Source organism: Epinephelus fuscoguttatus, linkage group LG7, assembly GCF_011397635.1.
Source record: "Epinephelus fuscoguttatus linkage group LG7, E.fuscoguttatus.final_Chr_v1".
Lineage (NCBI taxonomy): Eukaryota > Metazoa > Chordata > Actinopteri > Perciformes > Serranidae > Epinephelus > Epinephelus fuscoguttatus.
The window spans coordinates 15,692-42,673 of NC_064758.1; the positions used below are offsets into that span (position 1 = coordinate 15,692).

The 26,982-nt window shown below is 41.4% G+C and overlaps 1 protein-coding gene across 3 annotated transcripts in view; it reads left to right on the forward strand.

The window, feature by feature from the left end:
• Positions 1-2,678: 2,678 nt before the first annotated feature.
• Positions 2,679-26,982, forward strand: part of ccdc22 (coiled-coil domain containing 22) — an 88,797-nt gene continuing 64,493 nt past the window's right edge. For all 3 annotated transcript variants that reach the window (XM_049581673.1, XM_049581674.1, XM_049581675.1), the window contains exons 1-2: positions 2,679-3,473; positions 3,760-3,937. In XM_049581673.1, the coding sequence (XP_049437630.1) occupies positions 3,424-3,473; positions 3,760-3,937 (228 nt within the window). In that variant the 5' untranslated portion in view covers positions 2,679-3,423. The remainder of the gene's footprint in view (positions 3,474-3,759; positions 3,938-26,982) is intronic.

A 26,982-nucleotide genomic window follows, 5' to 3' on the forward strand; every position in this document is an offset into this window, starting at 1 on the left:
TCTCAGACTTACCTAATCCAAGTTTGGAGAGTTCAGCAAGTTCTGAACTGGGGGGTAGAACCTCAATATCTGACCCTGACAGGAGGAAAAGGTTTGTCTGCCAAAAAGGGTTTGCCCTGCGTCCACTAGATCCCCCTGAAATCAGATACACAACTGTGTCAACAGTCAGACCTAGCTAAAACATTTCCACCAGTAACTAACCAGAAGGGGACAGAACACAGAATAATTGCACATTACTTGAGTAACTTTACAGTTGCTCATCCAAAAATTAGTTTGAGTAAAAGCTGGCAACTCTGTTAATGAGAATCACGAGAATTTCGGAGCTATGCCGAGCATCCCCGTAAACATAGTAACTCTATACTACTGCCAGAAGAGTCGCTGATTGAGCTCAATCCAAGGGGAATAGTAACGGGAGAAGGAACGCCACGCATTCACAATAAAAAATGAAACAACATATTTTCAGAAAAGCACCCCAACAACTGCAATAGGGCAAGGATGAAACTAAATGAATTCAGATGAATTTTTCTTAAACGAAAATGAACTAGTCAATTCTGTCTGTTACATACTAACGTTACTTGTCACACATCCATGTGACACATCCCCCCCCCGTGATGTCGTACAGAACAGATCAACATGATAAATTAACAGTAATCCGCATGACACAATGAGAAAGAGAGACAGAGAGAGACGCAGGACAGACGGTAATGACAGTAGCTTACAACACCATGAAAGTAATAATATTAATATTTATTAATATTAATATTAATATTACCAACAAGCTATTAAACATTATTCCACTCACATGACATGCAGGACAAGTAATGATGGGCAAATGTGTTTTTGTGTGTGTGTGTGTGTGCAGTATTATATCAGCACGTGTGGTTCTGGACACGAGCAGCTCCACATTTAACAGCCACACATCAGCAAGAGTCCGCTGAACAACGCAACGGACTGTGAATGAAATAGACTTAATTACAACATGACAGTCTTGCAGGAAATATCATCAACGTTACTCTTTGTAGTCACGTAGGCATGTGAATTACAGCGTTTCATTGCAGAGAATGCATGTAACGGGTACACTTGCGCTGTTTCTCCACCATCTCATTCAAATGAGCCAGATAAAGGGGGCGGGTATTTATACGTCATGGCCTCAAGCTGAAAACGACTTCCTGTTAGGAACCTCTCGACCATCCTAGCTCGTATACTGCTTAAAGCTTGCTGCTAGCTCCTAGCGCTAGCTCCTCGCTGCACAAATAAGAGACTTGGGACGGCCTAGAAGATGGCGGACCTCGAACAACTTCCGGTTCAAGCGAGGAGCTAGCAGTAGCACTGTGGGTGCGTCCCAAGTCTCTTAAATTACTGCTAGTGCTACTGCTAGCTGACTTTGCTAGCTGTTTAGCCCCTCCCACCTAGGAAAAAATGCGAGGAACTAGCGCTAGGAGCGATGAGCGAGCATTGTCGGTTTAAGAGACATGAGACGGCCTTACTCTGAAGCGTCACGTGAAGCGACGTCCATTCCTGATGACAGCGGCACAGCTGGATCTGCTGCATAACGGAGCCAGCGTTTGGCGTACATCCCAAGTCACATTATATTCGCTGATCAAAGCCGTAACCCCCCCGCCCCCTCACCGTCATGACTCTGGTCACACAGTTTTGCATGTGTTACCATTGTTATTGAGTCAATTGTCGAAGTTTGTGGCAATTAAAGAACGGTCTGTAGCCCTGCCACTGTCACTGTGATGAGCATCATTATCATTATTATTATCATCATCATTATTATCACTATTATTAAATCCACTCGCCATCATTCAACAAGTCAGCTGCTGAGTGAGTAAGACATCAGACCTGTCAGTCTACCTCAATCAATTTTATCAATTTTATTTATAAAGCCCAATATCACAAATCACAATTTGCCTCACAGGGCTTTACAGCATACGACATCCCTCTGTCCTTAGGACCCTCACAGCGGATAAGGAAAAACTCCGCAAAAAAAAACCCTTTAACAGGGGAAAAACGGTAGAAACCTCAGGAAGAGCAACTGAGGAGGGATCCCTCTTTCAGGACGGACAGACGTGCAATAGATGTCGTACAAAACAGTTCAGCATAACAAATTAACAGTAATCCGTATGACACAATGAGAGAGAGAGAGAGACAGAGACAGAGAGAGAGACAGTGACAGAGAGAGACGCAGGACAGACGGTAATGACAGTAGCTTACAACAACATTAAAGTAATAATATTAATTAATATTAATAGGCTAATTAATATTACCTACAAGCTATTAAACATTATTCCACTCACATGACATGCAGAACAATTAATGATGGGCAAATGTGTGTGTGTTTGTGTGTGGTGTTATATCAACACGTGTGGTTCTGGACATGAGCAGCTGTACATTTAACAGCCACACATCACCGACAGTCCGCTGAACAACGCAACAGATTGTGAATGAAATAAACTTAATGACAACATGACAGTCTTGCACGAAATATCATTAACGTTACTCTTTGTAGTCACGTAGGCATGTGAATTACAGCGTTTCATAGCAAAGAATGCATGTAACGGGTACACTTGCGCTATTTCTCCGCCATCTCGTTTAAATGAGCCAGATAAAGGGGGCGGGTATTTATACGTCATGGCCTCAAGCTGAAAAAGACTTCCTGTTAGGAACCTCTCAACCATCCTAGCTCGTAGCTGCTTAAAGCTTGCTGCTAGCTCCTCGCTGCACAAATAAGAGACTTGGGACGGCCTAGAAGATGGCGGACCTCGAACGACTTCCGGTTCAAGCGAGGAGCTAGCAGTAGCACTATAAAAATAAGAGACTTGGGACGCACTCTATAAAAATAAGAGACTTGGGACGCACCCCAAGTATATATGTCTATGCCTGAACCCAGCAGCTTTCCGGTCATGGGATAGCCTCTTTCGGAGCATGCTGGGAAGTGTGTTTCTGGATTGCTCGATTCCCATTTGTTCTCGGAGACAGTAAGTCGAGCTGAAACTCCACCTCCCAGAATGCCGCTCCACTATCCCCTTATTACTTCAGTTCGACACTGAACAAGACACTCAGATGCCAGATTTGTTGCGTTTGTAGCACGTCAGGTTCAGTTCGGAAGGAATGCTAAATAATATTTCATTGTATTGACAACTCAACTGTAGCAAGCCGCTTCATATACAGTGGAGAATTACAATGGATTCTATCAGGAGAATGAGGAGTGGCAGCCGTGCTAATTAAACAGTAGCTAGTTCCTAAATTAGCTGGCAGGAGATGGAAGCTAAGTGAGTTCTGTAGCCTCCATTCCTCCGCGGGAAACCCATTCCAATGTTAGCTAACTTAATGTTAATAAATAACCCTGTTAGCATCGGATGATCTGCCGCATCCTTGTCTGTTAGCTGGTATATCTAACGTTACAGAGGAACTTCAGCGATGGAGGAAGTTGACAAAATTTTGATTCACGCCCTCAGACAAGTCGGCACGTAAGTTTCATCAGCGTTTTCTTCATTTTCCTTTTGCAATTGTGTGTAGTGGCAGCTTAACCACGCTGAAATTACATGTTAGCTGACTAATGTTCATTTTGGTGGTTAGCAGCCTGCTGTCACATAGAAAGCATTCAATCATTAGTCAACTAAGCAAAGTCAGCGCATCACATGACCAAACACGTATGTAGGTTATTTGAGGCTAAAGGTTGTGAGCTTGGATTGAGAACAGATTCAACTCGGTATGTCACCAGCAGTACCGTTATGTTGAATGTATGACCCACAGAGACGTGAGCGAGGAGACTGACAGTGTCAGACAGTTCAGCAGTGAGCTCATAGTGGAGGCGGTGGTCAGATGTATCCGGGTGATCGATCCAGGCCTGGGCAGCGCGCTGCCCACCTCCCTGCCTCCAGGCATGTCTGCCCGCTTCAGGGTGGGTATGAGCCTGGCACAGGCCTGCCAGGTAAGACACCTCTTGTAATAAACTTGTTGGTTTATTTTAAAATAAAGAGTGTTCTTGTAGTTTCAGCACGTGGACACTTTATTGACACGATGCTCTCTTAACACCCATGAACTGCCATTCAAACATGCACCTATCAAAAACTGCCATAACTGTCGCAACGCATGTCGTAAAACATAGTCTCTGACATCTCCCCCTTTTAAACAGCATCCATGCTGATGCTTAGAAACATAGATCATTAATTGTAAATAATAACAGCTTCTCATTGTGGTCTACAGTTATTCACCAACCATTGAGTGTCTTATCATCAAATAACTTTGTATAGTATTTCCCTTCAAAACAACCATATATTATTTTGTATTCTTACAAAACTCCTCTTTTTTCCAAAAAAACCCCCCACAAAGTTATTTGTTATTCATTTAACAAACAGATAATATTTAACTTAATTTACTGAACAGTTAAACCTCTTTTGTATATTGTTTGTTTATTTAAACAGCTTGAACATAATATCCTTCACAGATCAAGTCTCTGAACAGGTTTAACAGCTCTACCAGACCTAGTTTCACACAGTCCATCAGGGGTCTCCTTCGGGCCAGGAGAGCTATAGTCTGGGCTTGCCTGAGTATCTGGTGTATTTGTGTTTGTGGCGGTGTTGACAGGGGACCCTACAACAGGCAGTGCTTGGAGATGGTGACGGTTTCGCCTGTACAGGGCTCCTTGCTCTGTCTCGATGAGGTATGATCTCTCAGTTGTGCTCTCACCAGCCACTGCTGTGGGTGTAGACCAAGTCTTTTGATTGTCCAGCCTAGTGAGAACAGGGTCTCCAGGCTGTAGTGGTATGAGCTGTTTCACACCATGTCACTTGTTGTAGTGGTAGGCCTGTTTACTTTTCTCCACAGCATCCTTTGCTCTGATGTGCTGTCAGTTCGGCCATTCTGGTTGGAGGTTTTTAGCCAGGGTAGGTAAAGTCGTCCTGATTTTCCTGCCCATTAACAGTTCAGCCAGACTGACACCAGTGCTGCTGTGTGGTGAGGATCTGTAAATCATAAGGGCCAGTAGAGAATCTTTTTGTCTCAGTATTCTTTTGGCTGTTTGCACTGCACATTCAGCATGTCCATTGCCCTGTGGGTTGTGGGGGCTCCAGGTATCTGGAGTAGTAGTCTGCTATGACAAGAAAGTTCTCTTTGTCATATTCACATAGATCTAAGCCAATTTTCTTCCATGGTCTGTCTGGGAGAGGTGTTGACAGGAGAGGCTCCTTGTTCTGTGTTCTCCTATGCTCCCAACAGTACATGCAGTTCTCCACTTTGTGTGTGATTTGTGAAGTGATGCCAGGCCACCACACTGAAGTGTTTGCTCTCATTCTGCATTTGTTAAGCCCTTGATGACCATCATGTATTCGTTCTAGCATTTCTGACCTCATGGAACCAGGTATCGCTATCCCGCTCCCTCTGAGTACCAATCCATCATGCACAGATAGTTCATTTCAAGTGTTTTCCCCGGAGCGTAGTCAGCCTCCAGGTTGAACCTCATCAGCCGCGTGAGGAGTCTCTGGCAGCGGACTGGTGTGTTAACAAGGTCAAGGGATTTCATTAGTGGAATGAGTGGTTTGTGGTCAGTTATGCAGTCCTTCCAGAAAAATGCGGAATTTTTTTTTTTGTGATTGTTGCGGGCAAAAATCCTTGATTATGCGGCACGTTTTCTTAAAAAATGCGATGGAATATGCGGGATATTTATGTAATTTTATGTGATGAAATTGTGGGAAAAAACACTCAAAAAAATAATTCATTGGATGAACATAATTTCATCATGCCACCTATATTCCATCTAAACAAATCAAGTAATATCAGCCTATCTTGAGTGTGTTACTTGAACACCACTTAGATTTGTCAGTGTAAAGTCATGTAAATACACTGAACAAAAATATAAACGCACCACTTTTGTTTTTGCTCCCATTTTTCATGAGCTGAACATTTTCTATCCACACTAAAGACCATTTCCTCACAAATATTGTTCACAAATCTGTCTAAATCTGTGTTAGTGAGCACTTCTCCTTTGCCGAGATAATCCATCCCACCTCACAGGTGTGGCATATCAAGATGCTGATTAGACAGCATGAATATTGCACAGGTGTGCCTTAGGCTGGCCACAATAAAAGGTCACTCTGAAATGTGCAGTTTTGCTTTATTGGGGGGGGGGGGGGGGTCGTCAGAAAACCAGTCAGTATCTGGTGTGACCACCATTTGCCTCACGCAATGCAACGCATCTCCTTCGCATAGTTGATCAGGTTGTTGATTGCGGCCTGTGGAATGTTGGTCCACTCCTCTTCAATGGCTGCGCGAAGTTGCTGGATATTGGCAGGAACTGGAACATGCTGTCATATACGCCGATCCAGAGCATCCCAAACATGCTCAATGGGTGACATGTCCGGTGAGTATGCTGGCCATGCAAGAACTGGGATGTTTTCAGCTTCCAGGAATTGTGTACAGATCCTTGCAACATGGGGCCGTGCATTATCATGCTGCAACATGAGGTGATGGTCGTGGATGAATGGCACAACAATGGACCTCAGGATCTCGTCACGGTATCTCTGTGCATTCAAAATGCCATCAATAAAATGCACCTGTGTTCGTTGTCCATAACATACGCCTGCGCATACCATAACCCCACCGCCACCATGGGCCACTTGATCCACAGCGTTGACATCAGCAAACCGCCCCCCCACGGCACGCCACATGCTGTCTGCCATCTGCCCTGAACAGTGAAAACTGGGATTCATCCATGAAGAGAACACCTCTCCAACGTGCCAGACGCCATTGAATGTGAGCATTTGCCCACTCAAGTCGGTTACGACAACGAACTGCAGTCAGGTCGAGACCCCGATGAGGACGACGAGCATGCAGATGAGCTTCCCTGAGACGGTTTCTGACAGTTTGTGCAGAAATTCTTTGGTTATGCAAACCGATTGTTGCAGCAGCTGTCCGGGTGGCTGGTCTCAGACGATCTTGGAGGTGAACATGCTGGATGTGGAGGTCCTGGGCTGGTGTGGTTACACGTGGTCTGCAGTTGTGAGGCCGGTTGGATGTACTGCCAAACTGTCTGAAACGCCTTTGGAGATGGCTTATGGTAGAGAAATGAACATTCAATTCACGGGCAACAGCTCTGGTGGACATTCCTGCAATCAGCATGCCAGTTGCACGCTCCCTCAAAACTTGCGACATCTGTGGCATTGTGCGGTGTGATAAAACTGCACATTTCAGAGTGGCCTTTTATTGTGGCCAGCCTAAGGCACACCTGTGCAATATTCATGCTGTCTAATCAGCATCTTGATATGCCACACCTGTGAGGTGGGATGGATTATTGCGGCAAAGGAGAAGTGCTCACTAACACAGATTTAGACAGATTTGTGAACAATATTTGTGAGGAAATGGTCTTTTGTGTATATAGAAAATGTTTTAGATCTTTGAGTTCAGCTCATGAAAAATGAGAGCAAAAACAAAAGTGGTGCGTTTATATTTTTGTTCAGTGTATTTACATTCAATTTATTTGCCTTTTTATTGAATTTAAATGTTTGTAGCTACTTAGTCTAGTCAAATTAATTTATGTTCAGTTGACAATGACCAAATACTTTAGTACAACAACATTCAGTCTTGTTGAATGAACTAGTATAGGTTTTGTCTGTTACACTAATATCAATTTTGTTGAATGAACTAATATAGGTTTTGTCTGTTATACTAATGTCAATCTTGTTGTTTTAATTAATGTTTTTATTATCATAATCATGCTTAATTAAATTGCCAGAGGTCCTATAACATACATAAAAAATGCAAAAACATTTAACATTTTATTCAACATTTGGCTGTAACATAGAACTGCCAACAGCAATGCAGAAAAACATGTTCATAAAACAATGTGGCAGATTACACAAATGTAGACACTGACCTCCAGCAGACCTAAAATTACACCAGATTTTTACCATAATTATCTGTCTTTTTCATGCATCTCCATATGCCAGTGACAGTAAAACTCTTAAATCCTTCTTCCACTCAATGCATCAATTAAATCAATTTTCACCTTTTGTTTGTGTCAAATATTTACCATATCATGCATTTTGGAATGCTGTATTCACTTCGAAGTCCTAGCAGCTTCAAGAAAATGGTGTTTACAGACAGTCTTTAAGGTTTTTAACAATCAGCATTTTTCTCAACCTTTGTAACAAGTGCATGTATAATGTTTTACCAACAAAATAATCGATATACAGAACACAACCTTCGTGCTCCTATTGTTCTCGGGTCAAGGAAGGAAGACGAGGGAAGGACGGAGGGGAAGAAGGAAGGAAGGAAAGGAGGGAGGGTGGGAGAAAGGAAGAGGAAGAAAGGAAGGAAGAAAGGACGGAGAAAAGAAGGAAGGGAGGAAGGAAGGAGGGGGGAAGAGGGATGGAGGGGAAAAAGGAAGGAAGGAAGGAAAGAAAGAAGAGAGGAAGGAGGAAAGAGGGACAGAGGGAAAGAAGGAAGGATGGAGGAAGGAAAGAAAGAGGGACAGATGGAAAGAAGGAATGGAGGCAGGAAAGAAAGGAGGAGGAAGGAAATAAAGGAGGAAAGGAGGAGACAGTCAAAACAGATAGACCCGGGAGGACAACACGAAGGTTAGAACAATCTTTCAGGATTTGTGCATGACTGGTGACATTTCAAGTTTTAAAATTTTAAGTGCAACAACTCAACTTCTTAAACATAAAATTGACATCAAGGTAATAAGCATGTTATCATTGTTTTAAACACTGAAATATTACAGTTGACACGTGCACAGTTTAAAAAAGAAAATGAAACAGTGAACAATAACTGTAAAAGAAATGTCAGAAAATCTTTGTGAATACACATACTGTACTTTAAAGGAGCCCATAACTTCCCATAACCCATAATTCAATTAAACTTCAAGTATTCATTGTATGTTTGTGTGCGAGTATAACAGGTCCACTCAAACAATTTTTGAAAAACAGTATGAATACAACTGTTCCAGCTACAACTGTCGATGTAGTAAAATTAGTGTAGATGTGTGTTCAAAAACAGTTCTCTTCTCCACCCACAAACATAGGAGACTTCAACATATGAGACAACAATCTTGGTCTGAGTCCACTGTGCGTGTGTCCATTTTGAACCTTCAAAACAAAAAACAAAACAAAACAAAACAAAAATCTGCACTGGCAGGGATGTGGACAAATGCCATGCTTATCAGTCTTCTTCAAGCTTATTCACTCCATAAGCTTGTTTTTGAGGAACTGTGCCTTGGATGACAACCTCTGTCCATCCAGGTTTAGAAGTATCTTCTGCAGGACTTCAAAGGTGCATTTGAGCTCTGGTGGGTACCTTAGGTTCAGACAGTAGATCAGTCCAAATAACAGAGCACAAGCAATCGCAGTGTCCCTCAAACCACTGAGGACCTCCACTCTTTAGATCAGCACACCGATGTTCTCTGGGGCATCTCCAGGCTCTGCACCCTCCTTCAGAATGACATACACTCCCGTCACAGTTTGCTCCATGAAAATGTTGGCCTCAGTGTCTGTGTTCTGTGGAGTGAAATATGACATTCGATCAGTCTAGACGAAGTGTGGCAAGAGACAATTTTATGAAGAAATTAAAGTATTTTGTAGGCACTTCAATACACAAACGGCTGCTAGTCTGCTGCTAAAACACACATACATACACACACCTGCTGCAACCGCTGCTACAGTAACCAAAGGTGTTGGTTAGGGTGTTAGCAGACTCATTATGTTACCAAACCACTGACAATATGATCAAAAGGATCATGTTAAAATGTCAACAATATGTTCCTGAATTTCCCCACTGGCGATAAATGAAGGCTTATTTTATCTTAATGCTGTGTTCAGTTCATTTTGTTTGTTATTAGTGTGCATGAATTATTTATGACACCTGCTTGGCTGATTTTGGATTTTGGACTTTTAAAACATAGGCTTAGCAAATACTGTCTCTAGTTTTCAACCTTGCAGAATAACAGATGAAGAAAACCCTTGTACCCTATTAGGGACAAAAGTGTCCTTTACGAGTTTTATTTTCTTGATAACTTTGCAGTGATTATGTTTTTAGCCATGATATTTGGCAAAGGTGAGTATTTTTTGACTTATTTTGGAATTTCAAAGACAAATCCTATATTCCATTTTCCTACACAGTGTAGCAAAAATACTGACACTCTTCCTATTAAGGGACAAAATTGTCCTCTTCAAAAATGCCCTATCATATGTTACATCCACTTTTTTCCCATAAAATATTTTAATCAATAACTACTACTCAATAACTACCAAATATTCAATTAATTTCAGAATTTTAACCCCTTAAATGCCAGGGTCTAAGATGGCATCGTATTTTTTGTACAATTTAAATATTTTCAATATATCCAACGCAAAGTGGATTTTCGGGGGGGGGGGCATCTTAGACACTGCCATTTAAGGGGTTAAAATTCTGAAATTAATTGAATATTTGGTAGTTATGATCAGGACTGACGTTGTTTAAAGAGGCAACAGACAGCATTTTTTCCTAAATATATCATTATGAAAATAATGTGGGTTGCACAGGGTAGTGGCCACGGTAAAATCAGACTATCACCTTTTACATAGGTTACTTAGTGACTTCGCAATCTTTGTAAAAAGCTTCTGCCACCAGGGGCGAAATTTCGTGGAAAACAATCTGCTTTACGGCAGGAAACACGTCATGTATCGGTCAGCCAATCAGGGACTGGAGCTGGTCCTTATCAATCAATCAATCAATTTTATTTATAAAGCCCAATGTCACAAATCACAATTTGCCTCACAGGGCTTTACAGCATACGACATCCCTCTGTTCTTAAGACCCTCACAGCGGATAAGGAAAAACTCCCCCAAAAAAACCCCTTTAACGGGGAAAAAAAGGTAGAAACCTCAGGAAGAGCAATCGAGGAGGGATCCCTCTTCCAGGACGGACAGACGTGCAATAGATGTCGTACAGAACAGATCAGCATAATAAATTAACAGTAATCCATATGACACAATGAGAGAGAGAGAGAGAGAGAGAGAGAGAGAGAGAGAGAGATATGCAGGTAATGACAGTAGCTTACAACAACATTAATGAAAGTAATAATATTATAATATTATAGTTATAGTTCTGGTTACTGCGGTACAATATGTTGAAAGTATGTATTAATACCTGGCAGTATACATGTGTGACAATAATCATATGTGTATAATAACAGAAGAAGTATGACTAATGACTAATGATGGCAGCAGCAGCAGGAGGCATCTGGCGGACCACGGCAGCAGCACAACCACACACGCCACGCTGTCCAGGCACCGCTGTGATATGAGTTAATCTGAGAGACAGTGGAGCACAAAGACTCCGGAGAAGAAGCCGAGTTAGTGACATCCAGAATGGCCGGGTTAGCTAGATGCAGTAATAGGATACGAGAGAGCGAGAGAGAGAGAGAAGGAGAGAAGGGGCCCAGTGTATTATAGAGGGGTCCTCCGGCAGACTAGGCCTAAGTCAGCCTAACTAAGGGCTGGTACAGGACAAGCCTGAGCCAGCCCTAACTATAAGCTTTATCAAAGAGGAAAGTCTTAAGTCTAGTCTTAAATGTGGAGACGGTGTCTGCCTCCCGGACTGTAACAGGAAGATGATTCCACAGGAGAGGAGCCTGATAGCTGAAGGCTCTGGCTCCTGATCTACTTTTGGAGACTTTAGGGACCACGAGTAACCCTGCATTCTCAGAGCGCAGTGTTCTGGTGGGATAATAAGGCACTATGAGCTCTCTAAGATATGACGGAGCTTGACCATTTAGAGCTTTATAAGTTAACAGTAGGATTTTAAATTCAATTCTGGATTTTACAGGGAGCCAGTGCAGAGAAGCTAAAACAGGAGAGATATGATCGCGTTTATTAGTTCCTGTTAGTACACGTGCTGCTGCATTCTGAATTAGCTGGAGAGTTTTTAAGGACTTACTAGAGCTACCTGATAATAGAGAGTTACAGTAATCCAGCCTTGAGGTAACAAAAGCGTGGACCAATTTTTCTGCAAACTTAACTATCTCATGCCCAACTCCTTATGAGGAGTTGGGCATGAGATAGTTGAGTCACAAGCACAATGGCAGACAGACAATGTTTGGAGACAAGTGAAAAACGGCCTAGCAAAAGAAAAGGAGCTCCTCTGTCTGAGGAAGAAAGAAGAGCAAAAAGGAGAGTGATAAAAGAAGAAGAAAAACAAGAGTAAACCTCAGTCAGGCGTTCAAGAGATGGAGGGAGCTCCGTGACCAAAGAGACTTCAAAATCGATGTCCAACTAGCTTTCTTTCTAATGGATCAGTAAGTAACACAGCTAAATGTTAGCTAGACGAGAGAGGACTGTACTGTACTGTACTGGCTGCTAGTTCATTCCTAGCTGGTCAGCATCGCAAATCGCTGCAACCAGGGACCGGGTAGAGAGTGTTGGTCGGCTGGCATCCTTGTTGCCATTCTACGGCAGCCCTCGGACAGTGATATCCCCTTCCTTTCCTTTTGTTCTCTTCTCACGGAGGCAGCTATAGACGGACATGGCCGAGCTAAGTCACGCCGGTCACTGGCCACAAATGTGAGGGCAGCCTTCGCAGCTACTGGGCACCCAGCATCTCCAACTGGGAGAAGTGGAGTAAAATCCTCTCCGCCGCTCCCATTTGTGTGGTGAATGCCTCTCCTCTGTCAATACACTCTGCCAGCAATTTAATAATATTGATGCCAGTTGTAACATTTGAATGTTTTAGTAGTAAGTAGGGGTGTGAATCTTTCACTCACAAAACGATCCGATTCAAATCTCGATTCACAAGCTATGATCCGATTCAGGGACGATTCATAAAAAATAGTTAACGATTTGGTACGATTCGATCCGATTCGGTTCAGTTTGATTCAATACAAATGGACAATTTAACCCCAAGTACTTATTTTTACTCTATGTTACTGAGAAGAAAAAGAAAAAAACACAAATGTAATTTCAAAATAGTATCCTTTTGTTTATTTAGTGTCCAAGAGACAATACACCAGGCCTACTGAACATTCAACATAAATTCAGACAACATAAACTTATCTGAGGTTAGATATCAAAAATAATAGTTGTTATAAAACAAAAAAAGTTGCCTATTAAAGGCAAAAATTCAGTTCAAAATTCAGAATTAGTGCTTCAGTCACTCATGTGAACTTCAGTAACTACAATAGCATAACATATCACTGACAACAAGATACATGGATCCAAAACTTTAGTAAGCAGTTATAGAAAATAGCATGTTACATTCAACATGTCTGTAACTCTGAACCTTAGCTTTTCTTAAAAAAAAAAAAAATCTGAAAAAGCTCTAAACACTAACTAATACTTACTGTCCACCTCATATCGTTTTTCTTAGTCACTCTCCTTTGAGGCAAAAAACATCAGTGCTTGCACTGTAGGGGGGTGGGGTGTTGAATTTATTACTTCTGTTTACATCTCCCAACTCAGAGTTCATTTGTCAAGATTCTTTTTGAGGAAAATCAACTGATCAATATGATCATGTCTGAGAACACTGCGCTGCGCTGAAACAACATCCCCTGCTGTGCTAAAAACGCTTTCTGATGCTACGCTGGTTGCTGGTATACAGAGGTATTTTTTTGCAAGTGATGACAGCAGTGGGAGGTCTGATTGTCCCTTCCACCATTGTAGTGGGTTGTCTTTGAGGGGCAATGGATTACGCTCTCTGTACCTCATTACTTCATCACTGGCCTTCTCTCTTGAAGATCTTGTTTCTGCTTTCACTTCGAAGGTTTCTCCAAACAGTTGGTCCAGCACTGCACTTTTCTTTTTCTTCTTACAGGGAGGCTGGTCATCATCTGAAAATGAAAAGAATACCATAATTACTGGTCTTGTCTGCAATGACCTTAAACGTCTTTTCTTTTGCCTTATTTTATATATGAAGTTAAATCTACTTACACCCTATTCGGCTCAAAAACACACCTTTCTGTGTATCCTGGATCTGGGAACAAACTACGCGGCCCAGATTGCCTTGCCCAGGGTCTGTCAGCGGATCTGTCTGCCTTTCAACTCCCTGAACTGGCTGTCCCTGATTGTCTGCATGTGATGTTTCCTAACAAGTAAAATGTATCATGTTTTTATTAAAACACTTAATTAATTGCCTCCAGCAGTCACAAACTACAAATATTAAAAATGTCAAATGCAGAGTGTAAGAAATGGTAACACTGCACAACAAAAACTAGTTGTTAACTCAATAACAAACTGTTACCTTGTTGTGAATGGCTGCAGCTTCAGCAGAAAGGCTGGTGAAGATCCTCTCTGCTTCATGGTCACTGAGAAAAGGCAATGTCTTGAAGCGTGGGTCAATAGCTGATGCTGTGTAGAGGAGGTCAAGGACATTTGTGTATCGCTTCTCAAAGTCATTATTGAAGGCCCTTTTCATCTCAGTGATGAGAGCTGTATCTTCATCAGTAGCCTCAAAGTGCTTTTGAAGTTTTGCCCTGAGTGGGGCAATCATTGAGATTGTTGGCTGCTCCTCCTCACACATGACAGTGGTCACAACTTTTACTGGTGCCATCAGTTTAACAATGTCTTCAGCATTGCAAATGTCTCTCTCATTAACAGTGTTCACCTCCTCTCCTTTCCTGACCTCCCTGGACATGAGAGTAGCAAACACAACTGGCTGTTGCTCCAAGAACCGCTGCAGCATGTCAAAGGAGCTGTTCCATCTGGTGGAAACATCTTGTATGAGCTTGTGTGCAGGCAAAGACAGTTGTTGTTGTTTCTCACGGAGGATTTCAGCACCTCTAATGTTGCGATGCAAAAACCCAACCACCCTCCTTACTCTTCCTAGCAACTTTGCAGCAGTGTCCACTTGCAAAGCCTTCTTTGATGCTAGATTTAATGTATGCGCAAAGCAGGCAAGGTGAGGCCTCATTTCAGCTTCAAGTCCAGCTACGACCATGTTTCTGGCATTATCAGTTACAAGAGCTGGGTCTTTATCCAAAATGTTCCAGTCAGCACATGCTTCCTTCAGTAATGCACCTATATTTCTTCCTGTGTGGCTGTCATTGAAGACTCTGGTTTGTAAGACATGATTCCTTAATTCCCAGTCTGGAGAAATATGATGTGCCCTAATCGTCACATACGAGTTGGTTGCACATGAAGTCCACGCATCCGTGGTGATTGCTACCCTCTCCGCTTGGGAAAGTTCTTGTTTAACTTCGTTCTTTAACTTGTTATACATTTCCGGCACACACTTCTCGGCGAAATGCTGTCTGGAAGGTATCTTATACCTTGGCTCGATTGTTTTTATCATGTCCCGAAAGCCTCCGCTTTCAACGACACTATACGGCCGTAAGTCTTCTGCAATAAAATGAGCGATAAATGCCGTTATTGCCTTGGACCTTGCCGAGTTATAGCTGAATTGCGGTTGGAAAAACTCTTGTATTTTCTTGTCTTTGTCCTGCCCGCTCTTGTCCATGCTATTCGTGCTAGCTGTGCTAGCCGCGCTAGCATCCTGTTCACTCGAATCAGCCCCGCCATGCCGTCTCACCAGGTGATTACTAAGGTTTGTTGTACTTCCAGTGTATTTGATGGTCGCTCTACAAAGTTTGCAAACGGCCTGGCTTTTGTCTAGCTTTCCATTCTTCTTAAAAAATCCAAATGATTTCCAAACCTTCGATTTTAGGTGAGGAGCGCTGTGTATTTCATCCGCATCGTCTGACATGTTGTTGCCTGCTCTCCACACAGACGCTCTACACAGCTGACGTCACTACTCGTACAGGTAAAAGGTCAACATGGTAATCTCGCGAGAGTTCACACGCCAAACCACTTTGGCCGAGCACAACAATGACAGGTATGGGCCACTGGAAACTCAGGAAACTGATTCGCGGCCGTAAATCCGGACCATCGGACCGTTCGTAGTGCATTTTTACCGATCCAGGGCTCCATCAACCGATGCACTCGGATCTCATACGTCACAGACCGATAACCGATTCAAATCGGTTTATCTTTACACCATTAGTAGTAAGCCATGTTCTAAGCAAGACAGTGTATAGTGAGCCGGTGACAGTTGAAAAATAACTCCGCTGTACGTCGGGGTTCCGTTCCCCTGTCGGGAGTTATTTGTCAACAGTCACGGGCTCACTATACATTATCCCTTACGTGTCTACTATTGTTTGTACTGATACTGCACATATTACTATAATTTACTGCAAGTTGTTTGTACTGGTTCTGTGCATTCTGATATAATTATTTGCATTGCTATTTGTTTTTTCTTCAGATAAATCTGATAATTGTTGCTCAGTCTCTTTACTCATTTATTTAGTAGAGTGTCCACACACCTTCTCATTCTACATATACATAGAGGTATACTGGTGGCTTTACAGCCTATATTTTATTGATTATCTGATCCCACCATCAATTTGGTCGTTGCGACAGTGCGAGCAACACTGCTGACACTAGGTGGCGCCAAGCTAAAAAAACCTGAATCCTATCTGTTGCCTCTTTCAAGATTTATGTTAAAAAAGTGGGAAAAAAATATAAGCATATAATATTTTTAGGGTGTTTTTGAAGAAGACACTTTTGTCCCTTAATAGGAAAAACGTAACTTTTTTTTAATAGGGTACAAGGGTTAACAGATCAAGCATGTAAATATGTGCTTTATCCAGCTGGCCTACAGCTACTTTGTCACACCTAGTGTATGTATATAAGTATGTGTATAAGTTTCTCGTGGTCTTCGTTCAAGTAGATACACAAGGACTTGATGCATGCTCGTCTTGTATGTATTTGGAAAAAATTAAAAAAAATTAAATTTTGACAATATTATGCATTTTAGGCAGCATTTTCAAAAAAATAAAATAAATAAGTGTTGGTAGCGAAATTTTGTCATTTTTGTTTACATACATACATAGAGATTTATGCTCATGCAATTGTCATGACAGGGGCATAAAAATGTTTTTTAAGAATAAGAATCACATTATTGATCCCCAAAGGGAAATTCAATTGTCTGGCAACTCATACACAAACCCATTTTAATACCACCATGGCCACCATGAGATCTCTCAATTTTCTTCCAGCCACCCCACCTTTGCTTCGAAAGATCTCCATCATGTGTGGAGAGCATCGGTCGAGCTCAGCAAAGAACGTAGAAAGCAGAGGTACAGTCGATATGTGCTTGAACTCGTTATTGATCTGAAAAAAACAAAAACACAATGCGCTTGTCACTCAAAAGGAGAGAAACAACAGGTCAACACTATTTGATTTGTCATTATTTTCCTGTACTTGTTTGTGCACACACTCGGGGCATACAAAAAACCTGAGCAAATATAGGACATGCACCTCTTTCTGAGAGAACAGAGCTGGCCATCTGCTTTTGAAGTCTGCAACCAAGGGCTGTCCTTGAAGAACTTCTTGCCTTCTATATGAGAAAGTCTCCATTTTCAGTGTCACTATATGGCCATTGGTTCTCTTCTTAATCTCTGAAAGCAGCGCAATTCTCTCGTCTTCCAGAGTGTCAGTGGTTTCCCCTGGTGGATGCTGCGGACAGTAATTGACTTCTGCTCTTCAGGGCTTTTTCACATTCAAGGCTGCTTTGTCTTGGGCCTTGTTCTTTAGTGAATTTATGGTCACCTCGTTACATCCAAGGCCTATTAGTTTGGTCCTGACGTTGGCCATTTTATACTTAAGGCTAATCTTCCACCCGTAATAGCCATTGAAGGATCCCTGTTCCCTCAGACATGGATGCTTTTTCACAAGGACTTCTGCAACATCATTCAGATCAAGGTCAGTTGGGTACGCTTTGAATTTAATAATTTCTTCTGCTAGTCATTCCAGAATGAGGGATTTCAGTTTTGGTGAGGGGCTCAAATGAGTTCCACTAGCACTGCACTCAGCAGTGAAACTGGCTCTGTGTCATCTGTGTCAACTGAGGGGATTGATAAGGAATCTGTTGGGCCTTGGACTGCTAGAGGTTGAAGTGTCATTTCAGCATCGTTTGGAGTAGATGAGTATACAACCTTTATAGTTGCTTTGTCATTTATTTCAGAGGTCACAGACGGATTTACAAACTCATTTCCAAAATCAGCGTCTTGATACTCAAGCCGAAAATCTTGTAGCAATCCAAAACTTGTCTTTATTGTCTAGCACAATTCCTCTATGGAGTCTGCTATCCCTGCTGGCAGGCATCATCTTCACCAAGGATAACCCTCAGTCTTATGGGCTGGGCCATTGTGTAGATCTAAATAATAAAATAAGAAAACCACAATTAGAAAAAATACAGAGGCCCTCACAATAATTAGACAATTGATTTGTTGATTTGTAACTGACCAAATATTTGAGCCAATAAGCCAATGTGTAAACTAGTTCAAAACACCAGTGCCCATTAAGTTTTTGTGTGGCTGAGGCTCAAAAACATTAAATTTACCTTTAAACTAATTTAAATGATACAAAATGAAAATACAGATAACAAGGTAGTGTACAGGCTTTGATTGTACACACATTGTGCCAAGCAGAGCTGTACTTGATTGACAGAAAAATAAACTGTCCTTAAACAGTTGGTATGGCGAGCAATCTGTTTAAAGAAACTGTGTTTCGCCTCAAATCTCATTGTACATTTATGGACAAGAGGCCCAAAGAGGCAAATCAAAACAGGGTAGTGCTCCAAATAATGATGTTTAGGGAGAAGATGGTTGTTTGGAAAAACCTCTTGGTATCTCTGGCGATGTTCACTGATTTTACACTCAAGATATGCAATTGACTCATCACAGTGTACAGGGACTATGACAAGCTCCACTATGTCCTTGACATCCAAAACAACATGCTATATAGGTTCATCCTCTGGAACAAGTGGACCAATAATCAGAGGCAACAATCTAAGCAGAGACCAATTTTCGTGTGCATTTCCACCAATTTTTTAATTAAGCCATTCACAGTGCCTTTGATACACTTAGGGGCCGACTGGGGCAAAAAAGAGACCCAGGAATTTAGTAACTGACTGGCCCACTCAGGGGCCGGGGCGGCGAGTGATGGCGGCGGATGATGGTGGTGGATGATGGCGGTGGATGATGGTGGCGGATGCTGGTGGTGGAACAAATATGTTCATATATATGTGGGAGACAAAAAAAATATACATGTAAACATTATTGAAGGGATAATGACACATCATTTAACCTGAGGCCTTGATTAGAACAAATATGTAATATTTTTAATGTTAGTTAAAATAGTTAGTCTGCAATACAGGGTACCCGCGGGATCTTAAAAACTTGAAAAAGTCTTAAATTTGATAACTGTAAATTAAGGCCTTGAAAAGGTCTTAAATTTTGTTTACAAGTCTTAAATTTCATTCTCAAAGGTCTTAATTTTTCCCTTTCTTATCTGCATGAGCTCAACAACATAACTGTATACTAAGTAAACTAACAAAAAAAACATCTTGGAATGTTGCGTTGATTTCCGAGTTTTCTAGAATGCAGCATTACGTTGGAGCGTGCACAGTCAGCCGCTGACCCACTGAGGTCGTCGCTCGCGCAGCAGCTTTGGGATGGGCAAGTGCAGATTTAATCCATCGTGGCTAAGTGACTCAAAATATGACTGGATTCAGGCTGTACCAGGGAATGAGTGGGAGGCTCAGTGCAGCCTGTGCCGTAAAAAATTCAAGCTCGGCACAATGGGACATAGGGCCTTGGAGTCGCACATGAAGAGTGCTAAACATTTAGCATGCTCAGCAGCTACACGGAGGCAGGCACCCATATCCCAGTTCTGCGCGGCAAACCCGACACTAACCTCAACAGTCACCTTGGCTGCCAGCAGCACCGAGCCCACACAGCCAGGTAACATACGAGCTCTTTGTGGCTCAACGCCAACGCTTAAGGCAGAGGTGACGTGGACACTAAAGACGATATCGGACCACCCCTCGTATACGTCGAGAAAATGAAAATGAAAATATAAGCGAGCTCTTCAAAGTCATGTTCCCCGACTCAGAGATCGCGGCTACTTTCACATGTGGGAGCAACAAGACCGCCTATATTACTAAGTTTGGTCTGGCCCCTTTCATCACCAAACAACTGACCGAGCAGTTCAATAAGGCGTCTGGATTTGTGGTCATGCTTGACGAAAGTCTAAACAAAAGTACAAAAACTAAACAACTGGACATTCATCTGCGCTACTGGGTTGGTGACCGCGTCCACTCAAGATATTTTGGTTCTGAGTTCATGGGCCATGCTACGGCGGTGGACCTGCTAAAAACATTTCAAAGTCAGTCCATTTGTAATAGTTTTGCACACAGGCGTGCGCACACACACACTGTATTGTTTATTAAAATAAGTGATTGTTATATGTCCCTGTGTTATGCTGTTATTCTTAGTTATTCTGACAGATTTTTTTTGCATTATTTCATAAATGTATGCCAGAATAGGTGCGAGGTTGGTCTTAAATTTCATTGGTTGTGGTCTTAAAAAGGTCTTAAAAAGTCTTAAATTTGAGTGGAAAAATCCTGGGGGGACCCTGCAATAGTCGCTTAATAGTGTGAGACTGGTGAACATGTAAGTCACACTAATAATGATCATAACATAATAAACATTAATCACCTATGGTGCCTACTGAATAACTACAGTATAAGTTTTATAAACTGCAAATAATACACTTTAAGAACAACACATTAATACACATTTCCCCTTCACAGTGCATGTAGACTGTCTCAATTTCTATATTATCCAACAATACCCACACAAAAAGAATAAAACTGACATTCATTTTAATGTTGATGAATTAATGAATTAATATACAGCAGAGCAGCATTTAGCTCACCAGCTTAAGGGAAATACACAAGAGATAATGTTAGATCAGATGTTCGGCTATTTTATTAGTTACTTAGCCATGCTAATGTTGGCTAATGCCACTGAACGCTGTCTGGCTTTAGTAACGTTACACAATAATGATGTTTTGACAGCCAAACTAGCCTACATGCGTTGTGCTAAAAGTTAACAAGCTAGCCATATAATGTTTTCACATTAGCTTACAGCTGCCTCACCTGACTAGCATCCCCCTCCCGGGCACATTGTCCTCCTCCTGCAGAGGGCGACGCGAGAGCTGCAGGTGCTGCTGCGGATGCTGAAGGTCCTGCTTGAGATGCAGCAGCAAAAAATAAATGTGTCAAATTTTGACACTTGGCAGCATCTGCCTGTAGTGCCTGCCTTTTTTGTCTCTCAACTTCTCCGCTCCTCCTTTCCGTTTCTTCTCCATTTTTGCATGTGTGTATGACTGATTGATTGATTGATTGGGACCGAGGCCCTCGACCTTCGGCTGTGATTGGCCAACAGCCCCAGGACTGAGGTGAAAGGGGTGTGACACACTCATGTGGGCCAATGTTGATTAGCCAGACACTAGAGAAACTGTAAAAATTGGTTATCATATTAAAGACCAGCCCAACTGCGCCGAAAGTCTTTTTTTTTTTTTTTCCCCCCCTCCTCAGTCCGGCCATACTGGTAATCCAGGTGGCCAGTCCACCTCTGGATACACTCATTCAACTGACTGATGAACACACCACGTTGGTCCCAAATGACAAGATCTTTCAAAAGTGGATCTAAAACTTTTTCAAACCCAATTCTTTTCTTTTACAAAGAACTGACAAATAAATGGATGAGAGAGCAGAATGAGAGCCAGGAGGTAAATTGTCCAAGACCCAATATACACCACAAAGCTTACGTTTTTTGCGTGAGGTCCCAATAGGATTACAAACCTCAAAATTGTCAATGTAAAGATTTATGGAAATTCTCAATTCAACAGCTAGAAAGCTATTTGTTTTATAATGCTCACCATCTCGAAGAGACCTGTAAACCCGCTGATCACCATGCAAATCATCTCTATTTTCCTGAGCTATGAGTTCTTCAGTCACTCTATCCAGTAATTTATTGTGACTCAGTATTTCCTGCAATGACTGTAATAAAGGGATGTACTGAAATGACCTCCTTTGGTCTACAGATAAAATATATTCAATAGGCTCTACAACCCCAAAATTTTGCTTGAAGTATTGTTTTCTTTTATAAGAAGTGGCAAGAGGACCACACTTCCCCAAAATCTTAGCCACAGGATTAGAAACACATATAGAATTGGCAAGTTCTTCAATAACAGCCTGACCAATATGGAGGTTATGGCTTTTGAAAATTTCTGTAACTGTGCACTTTGTGACAGGTGCCCTAGCTGAACAAAAAATGCAACTCCTCCAATAACACATCTACTCCTTTCGCTGGAATATAAAATATATGTTCCAATAGCACCGTCATCACTTTCTGTCACTGACTCAGTTTCACCCTCACCATATGATACATCAGCAGAACAGCCAGCCCTCACATTATCAGACAGGGTTCCCGCGGATCCTTAAAAAGTCTTAAAAGGCATTGAATTCATTAATCTAAAAATAAGGCCTTAATTGGCATTAAAATGTCTTAAATCAGTCTTTCAAAAGTCTTAAAAATGTTAACACATGGTAACTAGGATTTTATGATTGTAATTAGTCTCAAATCTAAAAATAATAGGTAACATTTATTTTTTTAAATAATTTGCTGAATAGCAGTAACGTCACACAATCACAAGAGCAGAACCAACAAAACAGTGATGTGTTTGCGGCCGTGACTTTCAGAGCAGATGCACGTCAGTCATGTAGCAGTCGGACCACATGGGAAAGTTTAAATTTAATGAAAATTGGCTGTCCAACAAAGATTTTTCTGGATGGCTGAAACCGGTACCAGGCAATTTATACGAGGCACGGTGTATTTTGTGCAAGAAATGTTTCAAAATCGTCATGATGGGAATCCAGGCAGTGGAGTCCCACATGCACAGTGCGAAACACAAAGCCTCAAAATCAAGCTGTCAACAAACGCCAGGTATTTCACGGTTCTGCTCTCGTCTCTACCATGCCTCCACCCCCATCTCCGATATCAACAACCGGGACAGCAGCACCAAATCTCCGGACAATGTTCGGGTGCATGCCTACGCTAAAAGTAGAGGTACTGTGGTGTCTGAACACCGTGACAAAACACCAATCACACTAGGGCTGTCAAAAGCACCATGAAATTGATTTAGAATATTTTCGAATTGATTATTGTTTTCATTTTTTTATTTATTTATTTATTTATCTTTTTTTTTTTTTTTTTACAAAAAAACAAAAAAATAAGATGCTTATTGTTGACGCAATATGAACGTGACACTCTGACACATTCTGACTTCACTGAAGTGGCAGGTATGACCAACTTCTGCCTCGCTATCTGAGCAATGTTTGGATACTTAAGTGCGTGCACCACAGGAGTGGATCCTGGTCGGCTCGTAGTGGTGTCTCATTCTGGTAATGTTTCATCTCTAATTCAAAAAGGGTAGGCAGGGAGGCAGCAGGTGCATCACTCTCCCTGTATGTCTCCCCGAACAGGTCACACATTGCGGACAGAGCAGTGGGTGGTGTTGGCGCAGCGGGCTCCTCCGTCGGTGCCTCTCCCTCCCTCGCTGCGTCCCTCTCTGGCCCGGCTTGTGCGCAAGCCATCTCCGCCCGAATGGGATTCGCCGTGATATACAACATTATTGATAGTATTAATTAATTATACTTATAATAATTAATATAATTATCAAATTTAGGTTTGAACTTATAAAAAATATATATATTCGAATATATTTCAAACTTAGAATTTTTTTTGACAGCCCTAAATCACACAAATCAAATGGTCTTAAATTTCATTTCAAGTGGCATTAAAAAAGTCTTAAAAACTCTTAAATTTAACTTGCCTTAAGCTGTAGGAACCCTGTCAGAGGTATCCGACTCTTGCAATGGGTCCACAAATGTAACTACACTGGCTTTTAGATCTTTCAGTGTGTGTGGATGATGCTTCCTCTTTTTGTGTGTATAAAATGTACTGTAAATATTTGTCTTGAAAGGGCAACCTAAAAACACACAACTAACTGTCACACAAGTCGCATTTAAAAGTTACTGAACTAGAAGTTTTTAGTTTTTAGTCTTTATAGACATGGGTATTGAGTCCACTCCATGTCTTGAATGTGCATGGACAATTTACATATATGCACAGATAATGTTGGCCTAATCCATAATGATGATGTAGTTAGTAATGTTTAAGTAATTTGTACCTACTGCTCTCTCTGGCGACACGATGTTTGCACTGCCATATACGCGTCACTGAAAGAAAAAGAAAAAAACAAAAGCATTAACAAATGATAAAAATACATATACTACATTTCCTCAAATACAAAATCCGCACGGAGGTCCATGAGCCGCGAGTTGATCTGACCGAATCTGACTACAAAACACACTGTAATCTACTATAAATGATGTAACTCTGCTAAAACTACATGACAGAAGCTGTGTCAAGCTACACAGAGCAGATCGAGCCGGGCAAGCACAGTGCATGTGGTCAATTTTAAAAATAAAACACCCTGTGCCTGTCGGTCTCTAAACAGAGCGAGAGGAATAGACACACACAAGCAGGCAGAAAGAGACAGAGAGATGGACATACAATGACATGTAAGGTGCAGTGGAAGAGGAGAGACACTCATGTTTCTTTTTTGTTTGAAATGTCTGTTAGTTATTTCATACTCATTTTTATTTATATTTATTTGTGTTGAATTATCATTTGTTAAAAGCAGAGAAGAAAATAAAACCTGTCTTGCAAATTCATTGCATTTTTAGCATAAAAAATATTTTTGTGGTAGAAATATTGGTACTCGGTATCGGCAAGTATACAAATCAAAATGGTCAGTTTTAAATAATGGTATCGGTGCATCCCTATAAAATAATTAATTCGGGTGGATGGCGAATGGATGATTAATGTTGACATGGGGATTCGAGTGACGCCAGAGCCCTTCCATGCATCTTTAGTGGATACACTCCTGCTGCCATGCTGCATGCCAACTAGATAACCCATAATCAGTATGATAAATATTAACTTACCATGTATTGCTGAGAAGGTGCATACACCTCAGAGCATGGGGACACTGCTTTGTTTTGCGATGTATTTCTGGTAAAAAGAAATTGTTTAAAAAAAAAAAAACTAATACAATGTAATGTAAGTAATATGTCTAATGCATTGAATAGGCTAAGTATTACAATAATTAAAATTACATACATTGAAATGTGAAGACTATTACTTGACCTTAATGTCGACGACCTAGGGCTATGTGATGTGACAATATATATCATATGATGATAGAAAAATGTCTTCCATATTATGCCTTAAGTCACAGTCAATACAATATTTTTCATCATTTGGAATCTCTATCTTTTGCGTAAATAACTTCCTCTTATTGGCTTTTTAGTGACAAAAGCTTTTATTGCACTTAGAAGTAATATAACTTGAATCAATTTTCTCAATTCTCCACCAGTGTCTTGTCTCTCCTCCGCTCTGTGTGTGGAGGCGCTGAGCCCAACCTGCGATGAAACAGAGCGCAGAAGAGAGGAGACAAGAAACTAAAGTGACCATAAATGACAGAAAAATGCAGTAGAGACTATTTCAGCTCAGTGTGTGAGTGCACTTTGCATTTTGCTGTAATTTCTGATCACGCACTCTCCTGTGGCTCGGCTGCTCCTGTGCGCACATGCACGCTGGGAATATACAGACCTATTTACAACTATTTATCCACTGAATTTACAGGAAATGTGCAATATCGTGACATGAATCGTCACTGGATATTAAATTACCTATGTGAGGACAAGAGGTTTTGGTCATATCGCGCAGCAATATTTAATCTAATTAAATAGATTCTAAGTTCAATAATTGTAAAAAGGTGAAATATAATTTCCATGACTGACCAATGAAGACAAAATATCAAGGAAAAGATCCTACTGATGATTTAATATGATATTACTGAGGCAGAAAAAGCACACGCACTTACTTTATACATGAAGATTTTATCTTGCCTCTTGTTACCTTTTCAACTATAAAATACAGTGCATACTAGCTTACAAGTTGGCTTTGTAAGGGCATGTGTCTTCAAGATGAGACATAATGTACCACAGAAAACAGTCCAGCTGTACATTCACTGTTCTGCCAACTTCACAGCTACACTAAAACTTCACGTCTTCACTGCTCTGGTCGCCAGCACTCACACACACGGCACACCCGCTTTCTCCCGTACATACCGTTACGTCACACACATTAACGTTACGCATTTGGATTCAAAACAAAGCGACTAGTTTGCAGATACCCACGCTGTTTAGAGCGAGCCAAAGCATGTGTGCACAAGCTCACACATGCGCTCAAATGCTAACAGGCTAGAAAACTCCAACAGAAAACATGTTGTGGCCACTTTATGCGCACTTTGTCCATTTTTCAACTCTTTTTTTGGCCCAAAAATGACAGGAGGTAAAATACTGTACTGAATGTCAAGAATGTCACTTTTATAGAATTGGCTTCTTTATTTTATAATTTCTGATTAATGTCTACATCAACAAATGTTAACCGTAGAATCGTATCATATCGAATTGTATCGTTCCTACACTGTATCGAATCGTTCTGTATTAAAAATATCGTTTCTGAATTGTATCGTAACCCGTGTATTAGAGCTGCACGGTATGTGCGGTAGACGGTAGAAATGAGATAAATTTGGCCCACGGTAGAGATTTGCGCTCTACCGTCCTATCGTCGATGACGTCATCACACCTGCCTCAGTGTGAAAATGGCTGCGAACACAGAGACAACGGAGCAAGAGGAGCTGGTTCACGGCCGTGATTAGTGTAGCACGTGCAACATGTGTTGCTGGAGAACTTGTGAGTGAGTGAGTTAATGTTTTATGAACAGCCCCGGACTTATCAGACTCTTTTAGCGACTTACCAGTCAGAGGGAACTCATTCAGTGTCTCCTCTGGCAGCAGCACAGCGTCTCTCCCTCTCCTCTCTCGCCGTGCGCACACGGGAGTTGGTTTTCGGCAAGAGAGTTTGTCATAAACCTTTGGTAATGTAAACCTATGTGACGCTAGGGGCTCCACAAAAAACTCCATATGTGAATATGTGATAGTTGTGGTATCATAACAGCCTGTCACAGGTTAC